At 40.2% G+C, this 17721-nt stretch overlaps 2 protein-coding genes across 10 annotated transcripts in view; both read right to left on the bottom strand.

Annotated features, from left to right (window-relative positions):
- RGPD4 (RANBP2 like and GRIP domain containing 4) overlaps positions 1 to 6584 on the bottom strand; it is a 34481-nt gene extending 27897 nt beyond the window's left edge. Inside the window, exons 1-6 of the mRNA XM_063392693.1 lie at positions 6314 to 6584; positions 3781 to 3848; positions 3162 to 3273; positions 2106 to 2258; positions 1040 to 1270; positions 460 to 605 (exon numbers count right to left, since the gene is read on the bottom strand). Coding sequence (XP_063248763.1) covers positions 460 to 605; positions 1040 to 1270; positions 2106 to 2258; positions 3162 to 3273; positions 3781 to 3848; positions 6314 to 6388 — 785 coding nt within the window. The 5' untranslated portion in view covers positions 6389 to 6584. The remainder of the gene's footprint in view (positions 1 to 459; positions 606 to 1039; positions 1271 to 2105; positions 2259 to 3161; positions 3274 to 3780; positions 3849 to 6313) is intronic.
- Positions 6585 to 10064: 3480 nt separating this feature from the next.
- LIMS1 (LIM zinc finger domain containing 1) overlaps positions 10065 to 17721 on the bottom strand; it is a 73046-nt gene continuing 65389 nt past the window's right edge. For 6 of the 9 annotated variants that reach the window (XM_063392688.1, XM_063392689.1, XM_063392691.1 and 3 more), the window contains exons 6-11: positions 16827 to 16977; positions 15944 to 16036; positions 14524 to 14572; positions 12377 to 12452; positions 11933 to 12124; positions 11424 to 11558 (exon numbers count right to left, since the gene is read on the bottom strand). In XM_063392688.1, coding sequence (XP_063248758.1) covers positions 11977 to 12124; positions 12377 to 12452; positions 14524 to 14572; positions 15944 to 16036; positions 16827 to 16977 — 517 coding nt within the window. In that variant the 3' untranslated portion in view covers positions 11424 to 11558; positions 11933 to 11976. Of the gene's footprint in view, positions 11559 to 11931; positions 12125 to 12376; positions 12453 to 14523; positions 14573 to 15943; positions 16037 to 16826; positions 16978 to 17721 lie in introns of those variants that run through there. The other 3 variants (XM_063392687.1, XM_063392685.1, XM_063392684.1) reach the window with 2 other exon arrangements.

Raw genomic sequence — 17721 nt, 5'->3', positions numbered from 1 at the left:
CACAAAGTTCCTCATTACTCCAGTGTGCTGTGTCATTTAAAAATAGAATGACTAGGATAAAGTTGATACACAAGAGGTAGTTTTGGCTTTTCAGTTTGACTTTTTTGTTGCTTTGTTTGGATTGGAATTTATTAGGCCAGTGTTTTTTTCCAATTGTCTGGGAAATCTGGATTAGTCAATTGCTGAAGTACAGAACAACTTTTCTAACTGAAGGAAAAGAAGGTACAAAGAAACAGGACATAAATGAGTCTTCTCTATGGTTGTGTGCTGACCACTCAAACATCTGTCAAAAGACAGCCTGGGATTCACACCCAGCAAGAACCACTCTTGGTGGTCAGTACAGAGATTCTCCTCTCCCAAAACCAAGAAAACCTGTGAAACAGAAGCTTGGCAGATGTTATGTGATCCCAAACAACCCTTACAGTGTTTTTTCTTACTACAGAAAAGTTTAAACAGTACCTTTCAAGTGCCTCTCGGCATTCCTGAACATCTCTAGAAGAAAGTGTCAGTTTGACAAAGCTGGAATAGGCCAGCAGATGATCTTTCTTGATAGTTCTCCAGTTATTTTTATCAGACTCCAAGTCTTGTAAAGATTCCAGATATTCCTAAAGAAGAAAGTTCATCACAGGATAAGGAACAGTCATCCTTCCATGAAGACAAGGGTAGTACTTCTCCAAAACACACTAGTAGCATTTATTGCATAATCCAGTTTCACGGGTGAGACCTTAACACATTCTTCAGCAGCAAAGTTCCAGGGAACTATTTGCTTGAGCAATTTTATCCCTAATGGAACTGCTGTGTCTAACTCAGCTTTTGAGGTTAGAAATTCAATAGCTCTATAAAGCTTAATTTTAGGGAGAAAATTCCAATTTAAAAAAAAACCACAAGAAGTATTTTGTAATTCCACTGGTTTCAGTAGACTTGCATTTGAAGGAGTTAAATCCCTTGAGAAACAGTGGTCAGAATAAGGACACTAAGAGGAACAGACCAGGTAAAAAAATACAGAAGACTACCACAGGATCAAAATATGATTAAACACCTCAAACGTCTCTACAACACAGGAACACCATTCCAAGCTTGACTGCAAAGGTATTCTCTTCTCTGCCTCCTGACAATGGAGCACAGCATCCTTTAGTCTGTTATTTGAACGATAGAGCGCAACTAGTCTGATGTTTATGTAGACATCATCTGGTCTTGCATAAAGTTCTGCTTGAATCAAGTCAAAAAGCTGATTCCACCCATCTTCACCTTTACAATCCAGCAACTGCTCCTGTTGAAACATGAAAGCCACATGTTAATATTTCATTTCCCATATCAGTCTTTTGAGCAACTACAGTTGCTACTAGACAACATTCTTTCCTCCACTACATAAACTACATCACTCTAGATAGAGTACTCTTAGTAGCTTTCAGGTATTACATGAAGTTTGATGAAATACTCAAATATTTTAAAATGTATATGACTATCACAGAATAAAAAACCTCAGAAGAATTTCCCTCTTACCAAGAGTAAGAAATGTTTCTCAAAACATTTGGTTCAGTGACAGCAGACCATGCTATAGACTATCTTGCTTAAAAAACCCCAGGCACCTTTCGACTTCCATGTGGCTGCTGCCCAGCTACACAAAATTAATATATCTGTGCAAAAGTGACATTGCACAGCTCAAAGTATTTACATGGTATTTGAGAATAACAGCATTTCTCACACTCTGCAGGAATGATCATAATACAGATTTAAAAACAAGAAAGTAGTGTAAAGCAAAGTCTGAGTTCACAGACTGGATACCTTCCTGCTAGTGACACAATGGAAAGAATAAGTGACACCTATCTAGTCTTTACCTTCTTGACTGTGATAATCTCTCAGCACTTTGGAAGAGGATTAAACTCGAAACCTTAGAAAGGGTATGAAAGCATGCAGCTGCAGCTTCCTCTAAAACTGGACAAAAATGTCAACTAGAAAGAGTGCAACATCTAATAGTTCTAATATTAAAGATGCTAAAATAATTTAGTCAGAAAGAGTTTTGCTTGAGGTGACATGCAAAAGGCACTCCAGACAGGTGCTGAAAGTTTATTCAAGCCACTGAACAGAGGTAGTTTTGAGCTTACCTTCAACCTGTAAATAGCAGGGCTCCCAGGAAAGAGCTTAGCAGCTCTGTCAACCCAGTATTTTGCTCTTCCATCAGTGATGTCATTATTGCATAGTAACTCGGCAATCTTCAGTACAAGATCTTTCTGTGTTGGGTTCAACTCCACAGAACGCTGTTTTTCCCCATGTAGACACAGGAGTCAAAAAAAAAAGAGCAACTTTAACTTATGATCCATGTAGAGCAGGTAAGAGTTGCACCCCCACAAACACACCAAGCTATTCAGATTAGTTAAATCTATAAATACAGAATATGGAAGAAAAGCCTTTCTACACGCCACCACTAGTTTACAGCACCCAAAGAGAACTGCTGAAATTCAGGAAAGCATAACAGACAAAATGTAAACAGTTTCCTCTGAATCTATCACTAGCTACTGCTATACACTTGTACAGCAGGACTATAAGGACCTCTAGTCTAGCCAGGTGTAAAATTTAAAAAAAAATAAGACAGAATTTAAGAACTGTGGTAGTACTTCATACACAGAGTTGTATTGGCCAGATGTCTGAGCAATCTTTCTCTCCGAGACCAGAACAAAGGCAACTCAACTGGAAATTAGACATTTATCTGCTTGCCTAATCAAAATTAAGATTTGTCCCTCCCTTCTGCACCTGCCCTCTTCAAAACCAACCAACCAAACAAAACCCCACAGTAAGCCTACAGTCTTCTAGTTGATGACAACTCCAGTTGTCATCACAGTTTGCATTACAGGATTCTACAACAGTAGTCCAAGAGGCAATGCATGACTTGGGGAGAACTTAACAGTGGTAGTACAAAGATCAAGTCCAGAAGAAAAAAAACAAAGAAGCAACTTCAAAATATACTACAGAAGCAAGCAACATCAAGTGAAGAATCCTCTCTGTAGTGCTTCACATGCTTTCCATTGTCAAACGTGTATGACACAGTTTTCCCAGGAGGATGTTTTCCTCTATGGGTTTGAGAATGTTCAGCCACAGAAGGATTTCAGAAATCCATTTATAAGTGAATAAAGCAGAACATTAGGGGTGAATGTAGTACTCACCTTGTAACACCCAAAAGCTTTTTCTATGTTATCCTCAGCTTCATAAATTTGTCCAAGAAATCTGTGTGCTTTGGGATCCCTCTCTTGTACATTGAGGTATGTAGATATGTATCTATGAAGTAGAAAAAAAGTCAGTTACTTGACCAATATTTTTCACTAACAACTCCCCCTCCCACCCAAGCTCTACTGGCAACTTTATCTGCCATACAGGATACACGTATTTTGTTCTAGATGCTTTGGCCAGACCACAGAAGTATAGACACATTCTGTTCCAGACACTGTCAGGACCTTTAAGCAAGGAGCAATATGGTTTATACCTGTACAAACACTACTAACTCACCAGCCAGTATTTCTGTTGATTAAAAGCACAAAAGCAGGAGTTTGTTGAAATGGTAAGAACTACTTAACAAAATGAGCAGAAATCCAGCCAATTCAGCCTGGTAAGTCTTTTCAGTACCACACAACTTATCTTCTTTAAATTATTGTTTTACAAAGGTCTAAATAGCACTCAGTGTCAACATGATACTCATCTTGGTTCCTCTAGTCTATTTCACAGAAACATAGCTTTTCTTTTACACTTTAGAGAACAAAAAAACAAACGTCCATCAATGCATGTTACCTTTTAGCAAGTTCATATTCTTTTATTTCAAAATACAGCTTAGCAAAGAGGAATCCTTTCATCGATTTCTGAAGGAGAAAAAACACGACAAACACACTTTAGACATTTGGTACTTCAAAAGTAATTCCCTAACAAGTGACTTTTCTTTTCAGCAATGCCTAATAGTGAAGTGACAGAATTTGACAATTCATTATCAGCTTAAATGCACTCATCTTACATAAGGGTTAGTTTCTGAAGGATGTAAGTTAAGAAGGAAAAGAATAGAAGTTTTTACTATAAAAAGTCTACTACGAAGATAGAGATTACAAGATCAGAACAAGCCTTACAAGCCTTTATACATGTGATATTTCATACACCACTCATTAAAGGCAGTGGAAGAATAGGGTCACCTACATTTAGTTTATTCCTTTGCAATGTAGCAAGGAAAAAAGATATTCTACAAACCAAGAGAGATCTGCCATTTAGCCCTACTGTAGTGTACTGTCACTGGACACTTATGTTTAAGTATACCTGAGGAAAAAGCAACTTTTCCTTAAGTCATTCTCAGTTTGGGTAAGAAATGCACTTATTCAGTAGTTTATTTCTGACTAAAATAACTTTAACATACACACCCTATGAGGAGGAGGTGAAACATCTCCAAAGGTATTTTTGGGAGCTAGAACATGAAAGTAACAAAGAAGCCAAGGTGGCAGAATCATGATCAAGAGGAAATGTGAAAGGAGTGAGTTAAAAAACGGACAAAGTTAGAAGCAAAAAGGTAGAAGTAAACCAGACAAATTTAAAGCTTTAGCTCTCTATATCAGTTCAAAAACAATTTTGCTTTTGAATAAAGAAATATTGGAGCTAGTTACATCTATGATTCCAAACAAGTGTGTGCATTCTGAAAACACTTGAATTATAAGTCTCCCTCCCTCACCACTGTTATTCATGCAAAATCTTAAGAAGCAGTTAAAAATTAAAGCAGGCCTCCTAGGATACCTCGTTTCCAGACTGTATTTTTGAAGCCTGTTATAAAAGGGAAACTGAAGTATGTCAGAATGGAGCTGCATTTGGCATCTTCTTTTAAACATGGATGAAAAGAAACCTCAAAATAAATGCTTTGCAGCCTTATAAGCAACCCCTCCTTAAATCAACACAACAGGAAAATCAGTAACATTCTCCACCAGTGACTGTCCTTAAACAATTAGCTGTAAGCATTACTTATTTAAATAAAAATTAAACAAGTAAATATGCACCAGTTAGTCTTAAGCACGAGAGGAGAGGATTTATTTTGTTGTTGAGTTCAGCAGGAATATCAAAACAATTAAAGAGCACCTATGATTCTGAGAGTCATGCCCTTGACATTGCCTGCTCTAAACAGCACTCAAATCAATTAAGCCACAGAACAACTTCGTTGCTGTTGGGAAAGATACAGATGATGATGATGATGATGATGATGTACATAAGGCCTGCATAAAGGCCCTACTGCATAATGGTGAGCATGGATGTATTCATACTGTACAACACAGTGCTGAATATTCTAAAAAAATATCAATTCAAGAGCAGGAGAACAGGATCTTTCAGGATTAAACAGCTCCCATGAATTGCATCAGACTGTGATCCTTTTCCAGATATAATGAAAAATGGTAACGAGTTATGCAGAGATCCTCAACTTTCTGGCCAGCAACTAAAATACAACAGAAAGATTATTTTCTTCCTGTTTCTCCTCTTCTAATACTGATACAAAGAAAATAAAACTAGTGACACAAAACATAAAACTGAAAATGCTTCGCGTGTTCCTCGTTTAGATTCTTCTGAGAAAACGAAACTCAGGAATCTTTTTCTGAGAAACGAAACTCGGGAAACACAAGAACTAAACGCTCACAAAATTGAGGAAGTCTGTACTCCCAGAACCAGTGGACTCTTTGAAATTACATTAGGGCTTAGGAGTTGTAAAGTACAGGTGCACAGCTCTAGTAAACCACTGTTCCCAGTCAGGGAAAGCACCTCCAGTACACGAAACCCTTTGGCCCTTCCTCAGCTTCCCCTACATCACTCGACTTGCAAAGATCCTGAGTAATTACGCGTTCAGAAATACTCCAAGACACCGTAACTCACAGAATATCAGAATAGTCAGGAATGGAAAAGACCTCTGAAGATCATCTAGTCCAACACCCTGCCAGGGCTCGGTCACCTAGGGTAGGTGATACAGGCGCATCCAGGCGGGGTTTGAGTGTCTCCAGAAAGACATCCCTCCAGAGAGGGATCCTTTCTCCGCTCACCGCCACGGACGAGGCCGGGCCAAGCAGACCAAGCCCCAACGCCGAGCTCGGCGCGGGCAGCCCGCGGAGAGCAGCCCCCCCAGCCCAGCAGCGCAGGGGCAGCGAGCGCAGCCGCCCCCGGCCGTGGGCAGCGAGGCCTCCCCGCGGCGCGGGGGCCGGCGGAGCCTCAGCCCGCGCGGGGCGGGCGCGGGATGGGGCCCACACCGGCCGCACGGAGCGGCCGCAGCGCTCACCGGGCCCGGCGAGGGCGGGCAACGCCAGGCCGCGCTTACCTCTCTGGGGGACCGAGCCGCGGCCTGCAAGGAGGCGACGTAGCGCTCCACCTCGGGCTTCGTCCGCCTCATCATGGCGCCGCCGCGGCGGCGGAGGCCGCGCCCGGCCTCAGTGGCGGCGGAAGGCGCCTCCCCGGCCGGCCCGGCGGCCTTGGCCCGGCGCCTGCGGAGGGGAAGGAGGAGGGCAGCGGGAGGAAGCGCACGAGCGCCGCGGCCGCCGCGCGTTACGCAAGTTCCCGCTCAGCCGTGCGGCGCGCGCAGCCCCGGCGCGTGCCCCGCTCCCGCCCCCAAATCAACGGCCCGGGGGCGGGGCCTGGCCGCGTCTGCGCAAGCGCACGGGGGGAGGGGGAGGAAGCACGGGTAGAGAATCCGTCATGGAAAATTGTGAGAAAGCAGGTTTTAGCATCTTGTCACCTAAAACTATAGTAAACTCACCTCAGTAATATATAAAAATATATATGGTGATAATATATTTATCAACTACATAATATACTATATATGTGTGTGTATATATAGGTAGATAGATGGATAGATAGATAGATAGATAGATAGATAGATAGATAGATAGATAGATAGATAATAAATTTTTTCCCTAAAGCTAATTAATAGTTCTGGCACCCTCACCATAAGAAGGACGTGGAGCTGTTGGAGCAAGTGCAGAGAAGAGACCCGAAGCTGACGGGAGACTGGAGGATCCCCCTACAAAGACAGAGAGGCAGTTGGCGCTGTGCAGTTGGAGACGAGAAGGGTCCATGGAGAACCTCTCATAGCAACCTCCCAGCATCCGAGGGGCCTACAGGGGAGCAGGAGAGGGACTCGGTCCGGAACTGTACTGATAGGACAAGGAGTAATGGCTACAATTAAAAGAGGGGCAATCTATGTTAGACACAAGGAAGAAATTCTGCACTGTGATGGCAGTGAAGCACTGGCACAGGTTGCCCGAAGGGGCTGTGGGTGCCCATCCCAGGCAGTTTTCAAGGCCGGGTTGGATGGAGCTCTGAGAAATCTGGCCTAGTGGGAAGTGTCCCCCATGGCAGAGGCTTGGGACTAGACCTTTAAGGTTCCTTCCAACCTGTAATAGTCTATGATTCTATACTTTGTGGTTCAGAGCAACTATAAATTTAATCTGTAAGCATAAGGGCCTTCTTACTGAGATCCAATGCTCTAGAAAATTAGTTTCCAAATATTGTAGCAGCTCTGGTGAGAAACCTTTTTTCCAGGCACTGTGGATAATATAATTAATAGAGCTTAGCAATTAAGCTCTAAAACACAGCTGGGAACATGAGCTAAAAGATGGACCAGCAACCCTCAAGGCAGGACAGATTTGTGAGTTGTAGTTTGACAGGTTTGGTGGCTTGAGGATGAGCCCTGTGGTGAAGTTCCCAGGAGGACGCCTCCAATTCTGCTCACTGGAATTAGCCATCTTTCCTGCCAGTTCAGATGCTTTGGTCAAAATGAGGCACCTGGACCATGTCTCTGAAGAAGTGTAATTAAAAATTTCTCCAGTTCTCAATCTCAAACAACCCATTGACAATCAAAGGATTCCAGCTACACCTAAAACATACTGACAGTCTCACAGCTCTTACCCTCTTTGTAGGAAAAATAAGAAAACATTGCCAACTTGTTCTTTAAGACCAGGAACATCCATGTAAGACCCTGACTGAAAGAATTAATCCTCTCTTTTATTCTTTCTTCTGTTAATGGTGATTTATTTAGATACTGGATTTAATCCCACAAAAACAAACAAACAAACAAACAAAGAACTTTTTTTCTCTGTACTTTTTAATGGTGTGCCTGCAGCTGAGATTATTAAACAATTTATTATCTGCACCTGCCAGGCTAACTCATAGAAGTGTTGGTGCTGGTGCAGAGGAGAACATCGGAGTTTACTTGACTTGCTGGAGAATATTACTGTACTGCAGCTGATGGGGAGGCAATGGGAAATTGCCTTCATATTGGCACTGGTCACTGTCTCACCCATCGCTGTGGACGTGGCACCCCTTACGGTGGCCGCAGCAGTGGGCAGGACAGCATTGCCTCGAGAGCTGTCCCTGCCACCTGACTCACTGCCTTGCCGGTCCATCGGAAATGAGCACAGGGCCGGCCACTGCCAGCACCAGGAAGGCTTCAGGCTCAGCTCTTCCCCCTACATCGACATCCACTGGGCTTTCTGGCTGCTCCCTACTGTTAGCCCACCAGGCTTGCAAAAGGAACCTCTCTTGCCCATGCATAATTGATCCATGCAGCAGAAAGGGACAAAGCTTCTGAGGCATCCGTTCCCAAGTGCCAGGCTCACAAGACCCCTTGACAGACCTTACAGGGGTCGTGGGTAGAAAAACAGTACTGGGCTCTGCCTCTTTTAGGAGACTATGTGCAGCTACATAAAATATCTATAATACTTTGGGCCAGGAAATGAGCTTCAACACCAGATGTGTAATTGTCCAGGATGCCTAATTGCTAGCTTGCTCCCTGGCTCTCTTTTGCAACAGCTTTTAACTAATCCTCTTCATGACAATGTCCAGGGTTATTATACCAATGACAGTTCATGCCAAAGACAGCTCCCAAGAGAGCAGTGTGGATTTGGGGAACTCTGCCCTTGAGATAGGACTCCAGTAGTAAAATTTTCACCCCAGTAGTACTACTCCAGTAGTATAATTTTTAAGGGCGATGAAGTACTGGAACACACTATTCACAAAGGCCTGTGAAATCTCCTTGCATGGTGATGTTCAGTTTGGCCAAGCAAGACCTTATGCACTGATGCAACTCTGAAGTTAGACCCACTCTGAGCAGATAGCTGGCCTAGCTGATCTCTAGTGGTCCCTTCCAACCAACTTTTTTCCGTGCTTCTTTAGGCTTTGAACCCTCAAGTACCCTCAGATGCTCTTAAGTGCTACGTCGTGAGGTCTGACATACACAAACCTGGAGTTCATGAAACAGAAGGTGCTGCCTTGGTGAACTGTAGCACAGCGTTCACCATCAGGAACTTGGAAATGGGAAAATCCAGCCTGTGTCAGGCCCCAGGAGCCACCAGAGTGGAAAGGAAATCTGAGGTCACTGTGCTGCAGATGGCTGTAACCCTGAGCAATGTGGGTATGAGCCAGTCTTGCCATTTAGCTTTGGAGCTGGTGACCCTTCCCAATTCTGAGCAGTAAGCCTGGGCACAAATGGGCTGAAGGAAGAGATGTGCAGTCGGTGTAACATGAAAACCTACAAGTCAGTTATAACTTCAGGAGGAAGCAAAGTGTGCTCTACTGAATCCATGGCACAGTCCAAAATTCCAACAGGGCTACAGTGCTAGGTAAGGAAACAATTTTTGAGGACATTTTAAGCTTTCATAATCTTCCAACAGGGTCAGGGATTACATTCATAAATGTTATGACATTCAACAGTTATATAAGATAGTAAAAAAATACCCTACCTACCAATAATCTGGAAGTTTGGGGGACAGTTTTCAGTGAAAACAGGAGAGAGAAAGTTAACAGGAGGGTGTGTTTTACACTCAAACAAGATACTTTCTTTAGGAAAAATCTAGTGACTTTGCCAATTCAGAAGATATCCAGAGAAATCAAGCTATTCTTTATGAAACTAACTGTGGTTTCTTTAATGAACCTTAGAATTATGTACAGACATATGCCTTTAGGAAAGGAATGTCTCCTTTAAATCAGGGTAATAAGGAAGTATTTACATAGAGATCCAAGACAGCCTTACTGCTTTCCCACCCATCTCAAACATTTATTTCAGAGAGGCAATAAAAGGTTTAATAACATGGCCTTTATTGATGACACAAGAAAGCAGATGTTTTAAAGTAACTAATTTTTCATAAACAGGAAAGAAAAAGTTACTTCCTGTTATGTAACTACATAAAATCTGTTTAAGTCACTAATGTACAAAAGTAAAAAAATGTTTGCATACTTCGTACCATCAAGAAGACCTAAGTAGCTGTATTTTCTATAAGTAAGGGAAAAATAAAACAAATTAGCATGGACAGAACTCAATAGTATAAAACAATTAAACCTACGTTATAAAGAATTTTGATTATTTGTAAGCTCAGTCCTTGAGGATGGCTAAAGAAGTAGATCCTAGCAGGATCAAACCTTGCATATTTACACTCAGAGGTGTAAAACTAATATTGCCAGTTAATTGAAATACATTTTCAGTATTGTTCTGAAAATCATTGAAGTCTATAAGCTAAATTATAAATGCAGATGTTCACATTTCAAATAAAATACTTCTTGCATCCTGTATAATTAAGGCAAAGTATGTTATCTTTTGAAAATACCTTCTGTATAGTTTCTGCATAAAAATATGAAATAAAATATAAAACTATATATATTTAATGGTACACTGTTATGTATGGTCCAGCAGAATAAGGCACAAAAAGTAAATAGAATGCAAAAGCATATAAAGAAGTTAATGTGTTAAGTGGAATATAGCAAAATTCAAGTAGTTCTGAGTATGCTCATTTCTTGCAATAGGAATACATTTTTATATAAGTATCTCATGCTAAGCCTGATGTAGAAACATTCATCATGTAAGCATAATCTATAATTTTTATCATTTTATGTATGTCATTTTTACAGTAGCTATATTTAGAAATCTGATGGTTTTTGAACCATCTGAAACAAGATGGCCTGAAATCCAATTGTGAATTTTTCCATGAGGCAAAGTATACTGATTTCCTGCCCAAATCACTTGAACTGGGCAAGTTTTATCTGCATGCTTAATACGAAGTTCAATACTCTCACTAACATAAATGACAATACACGTCCCTAAAGTTGGGCACATTTGCAAAGTTTGTTTTCACAGGTACTGTTCACAAGCAAATTTTCTCTCTCTGAAGAGTTCCACAGAGAATTAGTGTACAGAATGGGCCACCTGCATCAGTACAATGGCATTATTGCTCAGAAATCTCCCAGGTGAGCTCGTATTTATTTTAGAAATATGGTCTGTTTGTCAACAAGTAGGCATACATGTGTAGAGAACACAGAATCTTAATATATTTGGGTTGATAGAAGGCATGCATCAGCATTTGTTGTCTGACTGCAGCCTCAAAGCAGCAACTCCCCTCTCCCCCCACTCAAGGAGTATCTGTAAGATTTTTACAAAGGAAGAAGAGAGCAGGTGACGTCTTTACTTCCTTCCCAAGGTTTCAGCTAATTTCTTCAGTCTTTTCTTCAGCTCTAGAGGAAACTTCTCGTAACACTTTTTGCAGACAGGCTTCATATCAAACTCAACAAATTTATTCCTAAAACAACAAAGCAAAAGAAACAGACTAAGTTTTAGCAGATGAGACAGTGAAAAAAAGAGTTTAAAAAACCATCTCCTATTAAACATGCACAAGCAAAAAATTAACCCCCTAATTTATACAAATACATTAAGTTACTTTTACGAGTTATATACACTGTAGACAGTGTTTATAATACCCTGTTAAGTTATGCAGATTTTACCCAAAAGCCCATATTTATTAACTGTGTAATTTAGAAAGCCTTTCAAACCTGTGAACTAAAGATAATGGAATAACAAGTTAGTATTTCAAGCTACAGTTGCGTGAAAGATGTTTTGGTTTTGACTGCCATAAGTTCATGCAAAAGTGCCAAAAAAAGCATCCTTTGGACTAACCAAAGAAGAAAGGAGCCGAGGTGGCCGTAAGAAGGAAAAGAAGTTTACAAACAGATTGGCTTTTTCTTTTTCTGCTTCTCTTTATCCTTTGCTTCACGTTCCCGTTTGGCAAGTCGTCGCTTAAATTCATCTGGCATTTTCTCATAACAGTGTTTGCAGACAGGTTTTAGATCAATTTCAACAAACTTATCCCTTTAGAGTTAAACAAGAAAAAATAAAGGATGGAAAAGGAGAAGAGTTAGGAAGACTAACTGAAGGAAGACTGAAGAGACAGCTGAAAGAGATGGAAAGTACTAAATGGAGCAAGAGGAAGAAAGAGGCACTTATTTCCTCAATGCTGCTTACATGTTTTTCATACAGTAACAGCTACACTATAGCAACATCTATGCTTTGAAGAGAACTACTGATATATGCTGAAGACATCGCACTTATCCATAAACTTACTTGAGGGTTAACTTAGTGTTGCAAGTTGAACAAGCGAAACAGTTCACACACCATGCCTTATTCAGAGCAGACACAACTAGGCAGATGGGGAAAAAAGAAATCATCAGCCTTAACAATAAAAAAACAGTGATTACAAAGATTTTAAGCTTACATATTCATGAGGTGTGAAGAAGAGTCATTGATTTTTGTATCAAGTATTAAGGACTGTAACAATAAGATGGCCAGGCTGGCGAGGCACATTTTTTAGAGTGCAGTGAAACAGGACTGTGAAGCATTGATACAGTTGCCTCTGAGGCAAGACCAGCTTAACCTATTTCTGCCTCCTGTTTTTCGCTTCCACTTCATCTCATATCCAGCTGATCTCAGGCAATGGTTCTGTGAGGCCAGGTTCCAACTTAATCAGGAAATGCTTCCAGCTGATAAGCAATGCAGCACATTTGTGTTTATGTTTTTATTCAGTTTCATTTCTCAGCTCCAGTTCAGACTGCCCGGCAATCAACAGTTGCACTTGGCCAGCTGAAGAGAATAATGTAAACCATTACCAAGGTGAAAAAAAATGGACTCTTTTTATTCTTTGCTTTGAAGAGAAAGTAACTATTTCCTATTTGTTCTGTAGGTAAATACAGTTCCTGTCCTTTCTCTCTTTCAGTACAGTTTTCCAGTTTTCCCAGCCGAAATTTTCCTAAGTTAGAGAATGCAGGACAATATTTTTCTTATAATGTTTTTCTCACTCGATCTCTCAATGTTTTTCTCACAGTATTTTGTCAACAACAATGAGAACCAAAGCATTGTCATGCAGAGGGTTTTTCCTGCACTATAGGCCAAGTTATGTCCACTATTTTCCAGAATAATACCAGACAGGTGAAAGTCTTTGCTCCCAAGCAACCTCAGTAATGGAGTCACAGAGACCCTCCTGAAAAACTGCTGCTACAGATATTTGTTTCACCTGACAGAGAACAATACTGGATACCAAATTTGTGACAGCTGACTCAAAATTCGTGTGTAGAAATGAAAGAATAAATGTATTTGAAGACATATACTGAAAATAAAGAAATTAGAGTATACTCAGTATTATTTTCAGTTCAGAGACCAAAACCTACAATATGGGTATTGGACTATATGGTGAAAGGTTAGAATTATACAGAGATGCAGTTACCAGAAAAGTCCCATTTCTGCTCATTTCAGTAGAATTTTCCTGAAAATAAGGACTCTTTCCTCTAAAGCATTTTTGATTATCATTCTGCAGGCATAGTGCAGTCCAGAAGTGTAGGGAAAGCACATCTACAGCATGTATGTCTTACCCTATAGTTACATGACTATAAACTAGTTTATGCCTCTTTTTGAATGCTAGAAGCTTTCTCCTGCTTTGCTAATGCCTTTGGCTTAGATGAGGCTAACATAGTATTTACTTTGGATGGGGTAAATAGGCACATAATGTCACATTATTTCAGGTAGAATAATTTGCTTTTGGCACTTTATCAGAGCTAGTTATATAAAAAAACCCCAAAACTTCAAACCCACCCCCTTCTCCCAAAAAACCTCAGCCAAACAATAACAAAACAAATTACTTGCAGTTCTGCCTTTACAGGACATATATTTGCAAGTATGATCCCTCCTGGTTTTGTGGAATTATCACAAGCCTAGATTTTCAAAGGACAGGTGCTTGCAATAGATGGGTAAACATCTCCAGGATTCAAACTGACATAATGGGAACATGGCATTTTAAAAAAATTCCTAATAGGGCCCACCTATGTCTTTCAGTATCTAAGTATTTTTTCAAAGTTGGCTCATGATCCACAGATTCATGGAGATGGGGATGCTTGTATGCTCCTTCTCACCCTTGCATGTGTTCTATTTTGAAGGTGGTGTGGCAGGAAGCCATTTCTGAGCATCTTCCAGCATCCCTGGCCTCTGCATGTCACCAAGGAATTTCACAGTTCTCTTTGGCCATGGGGTGCTCTTCTACCATCATGAAATGATGGTAGGTTTTCCTGCCATTTGGTCTCTGACTAATCAGCTCTAATTTAATTTCTGGTCAAGAGAACATCTGTTTTTGTTTATGAAAACCAGGCTGCTCCCCCCTTATTTTCACTTTTAAGGGGAACTTCTATCAAAAAGAAACATTAAGGAAACAAAAAAGTGCTTACCATCTCCTTCAATCACACGGTTGCAATGGAAACAAACATCACCAAACAGCTGAAGAGGAAAGAGAAGTAATAAATTTTTAATGTAATGATTTTATTGAGGGTAACTTATCAAACTAGCAAAACAACTATATTTCAGCTGATAGGCACAATTGCTTCCCTGTTTATTCCAGTGAAATGAAGACAATGCTGGCAAGTCTGGTTTCGTTTTCCAATTAACTCTGCATCCTCTCATCACAAAAAGTCTTGATAATATTAAAGATGAAAACATTTATCTACCTTTGATTCTTTATCAGTACACACTTCGTTTTGTTTCAAGATTTCTCTAATGCTGAAGATTTGAAATACAGCAATTGTTGTCTTATACATATTGTTACTAATCAGAAAATGTAACATTTGGACTTACATGCATGACTAAATGTATTACTGTAACTATATGAAAATTTTATCTTTATTTAAAAAAAAGGAAAATTTCTGACAAAAATATTAATTCTTTTTCCAGGCTTAACATTTGTCCACAATATAAAGAGTGCAAAAAACTTCATTTTTTTCTAACTGTAGTAGTTAACCTAGCAAAAGACATCCACTCCACATACGGCTCTTGTCTGGTGTATGGACTTGGCCCATCCCAGCTGCAGCACTATTACTGTGAACGTCACAGCATTCACAGTGTGCAAGTGTGCCAGCAGCAATCATCAGCCCTTCATCACTAATGACCAACTCAGAATCCCTCTGTAATTAGCAGATGCCATACAACTCCCAAGTGTAGCCTCTCCTCAAGTGTTTATGTAAGCAAGGGAGCTGAATGTGACGTGACACAGATGTCTTCCAAAGAACAGTATGTCTGTGCATCCAAGGGTGCCTGGAGAGGGGTGGTACTGCCACATGTGACTTCTACATAAATGCAAGTGGTCACTAGAGGGTGTCTTCTGACAAATTTAGTCTTGGAAGTCTTTATCAGCCTAATTAATGACTGAGCAACAGCATATATCAACACACAGTGTCTTAGAGCAGCAGCTGCAGGGAAACCCATGCCACTCACTGGGGCCTCCAAATGCAGTTAGTGAGTGGCAAATCTTCTTCAGTTCCTTAGGAGAGATTAGTTGTCATTAGCTGCTCTGATCCACAGACACGTCAAAGCCCCTAACAGCTCTACTTAAGTACCACTAAGCTTGAAGAACAACTTGATACTGATTGTCCTGGCCAGCCTTTGTAAAATACCTGCAGTTTTCTATTTTAATGCCACACAGATGAATAGGGAAACCTGTATAAATTAAATGCAACAGAACATATGCGAACTGCTGCCACACCCACCGGTGCCTTTAACAAGACAGAAGAATGTTCATGGTTTTACATCTCTATATAATAAAACCAATTTGTGAGTTTACCGATTAATGCCATTTTTAAAAATACGTAACCATACCTGATTGTAGTGGGTTTCACAATACGCCAAGCCTTTTCTCTCATAGTGACGATGACCCAGGAATGGCTTTTCACATTTTGCACAAACAAAATGCTACAAAGAAAATGACAGTTAATTTTTTTTTCTTTTATTTTTTCTGGAAAGCAAACTAATCATGTCCACTACTTCAGCATGGCTGAAGTCTACTGAGCCATCTTGAGAAGCAGAGTTAAAACTTTTGTTTTTACATTTAGACCACTAAAATAATATTTCTTTTGATGTCTTCAACATTTCAATCCAAAAGTTACAAAACAAAATCAAGCAATGGATTCTCATTTTTTATCAATGAATGGAATTAAGAGTTATTTAATAATTTGTATTATCACTATACCCTTGTCAAGAAAGCATTTCCTAGAGGAGATTTTCAAAACAACAGAAGGAATTAACAATTCATCTAATTAAAATGGAAGATGTGGAACTAAATCTTGTATGTGGCCTTGAAATATGAACTCTTATGTGAACTGTTAAAGAAATATATACGTAGCAGGTGACTGTGGAAGACATAAGGGTATTATCATGCTTAGTAACATGGTTGCCACAGATTTGACTGCCTTTCCACGTGTACTGCTTTGAGCTCTGAAACTTTCTTTTGTAAGGACCTTGCCATACTTCCTTTGATTACTGATTCTAGTTTGACAGTCAAGGCTCTCTGTAAGGTGGGAAATGACTCCTGTTTCACAGTGAAAGACCAGCCACAGTAAGGTTGAAGAGGGATTTGGAGAAGGCATTATAATCACTGCTGCAAACTTTGAGAATCCTTTCATTGAAACTGATCAGCAAAATCACAGATAGATATGCTAAGGTTTACACTTGTAAGAGAGATTGTATAGCATCTGATGTTTACCTCCACATGCCATTGTTTGCCCATAGCATTCACCACACGGCCTTCAATTGGTCTCCTACAAGCCCCACAGATGGGGACACCCATTTTGTCATGGCAGGGTAAGCAGTAGAGTTCTCCTTTCAGCTCACGAGCATCAGCAGTAAGTTCCTTCCTGTTTAGAAGTTAATGAATTGAGAGCATGAATAAAGGCACTCAAAAATGTCAACTTGTGAGAGTTTCTACTCACAAGTGAAAACTGAAGTGAAAGACAAATTTAGCATTTGCTTTAGAAGTTATATTTTTACAATAGTAATGCAGCAGCATTGAATATAACATAGTTCAACACAGTTCAAGCCTGATCACAGTAAACTGAGAACAGCGTGCAAAGCGAGATGCACTGAGTCTCTCTGGAAACAGCTACTGAGCTATTGTCATTCTGCTTGAGCAGCACAAATCTGTGTGTGAAAGCTGCAGATGTTTGGTTTATATTCTGGCACTTATCACCAATTTATTTTAGATTTGCATAACTGCAACTGAAAGTAAAATGTAGTCCTCTACATCTAGTTACATTTTCCCTGTATCAAACTTCAGAGAAAGAGAACTACAGACCCACATGAGCTAGGCTTATTTATTTCCAATTGCAGAATCTTATAAACTCTACCTTTTAGTAGTTTGCATGGCTAGATACTAAGTACAGCTACACCTTAAAAGTGACTGTAGTCACAAATACTCTCAACTGTTTGCCACTGATATAACACTACATACTGTTACTCAAATCAGCCTTCACTATGGCACTGGAATAGTAGTTTCCTTTGCAGCAGAAATTAACAACTAAGAATCCATGCCATGTCCTACAGTGCTTCCATGCTCCAATGCTTATCCTTCATCTCTGCATCAGTACAGGATGCAGAAATGT

Source organism: Prinia subflava, chromosome 3, assembly GCF_021018805.1.
Source record: "Prinia subflava isolate CZ2003 ecotype Zambia chromosome 3, Cam_Psub_1.2, whole genome shotgun sequence".
Lineage (NCBI taxonomy): Eukaryota > Metazoa > Chordata > Aves > Passeriformes > Cisticolidae > Prinia > Prinia subflava.
This window is presented reverse-complemented; position numbering and strand designations above follow the sequence as displayed.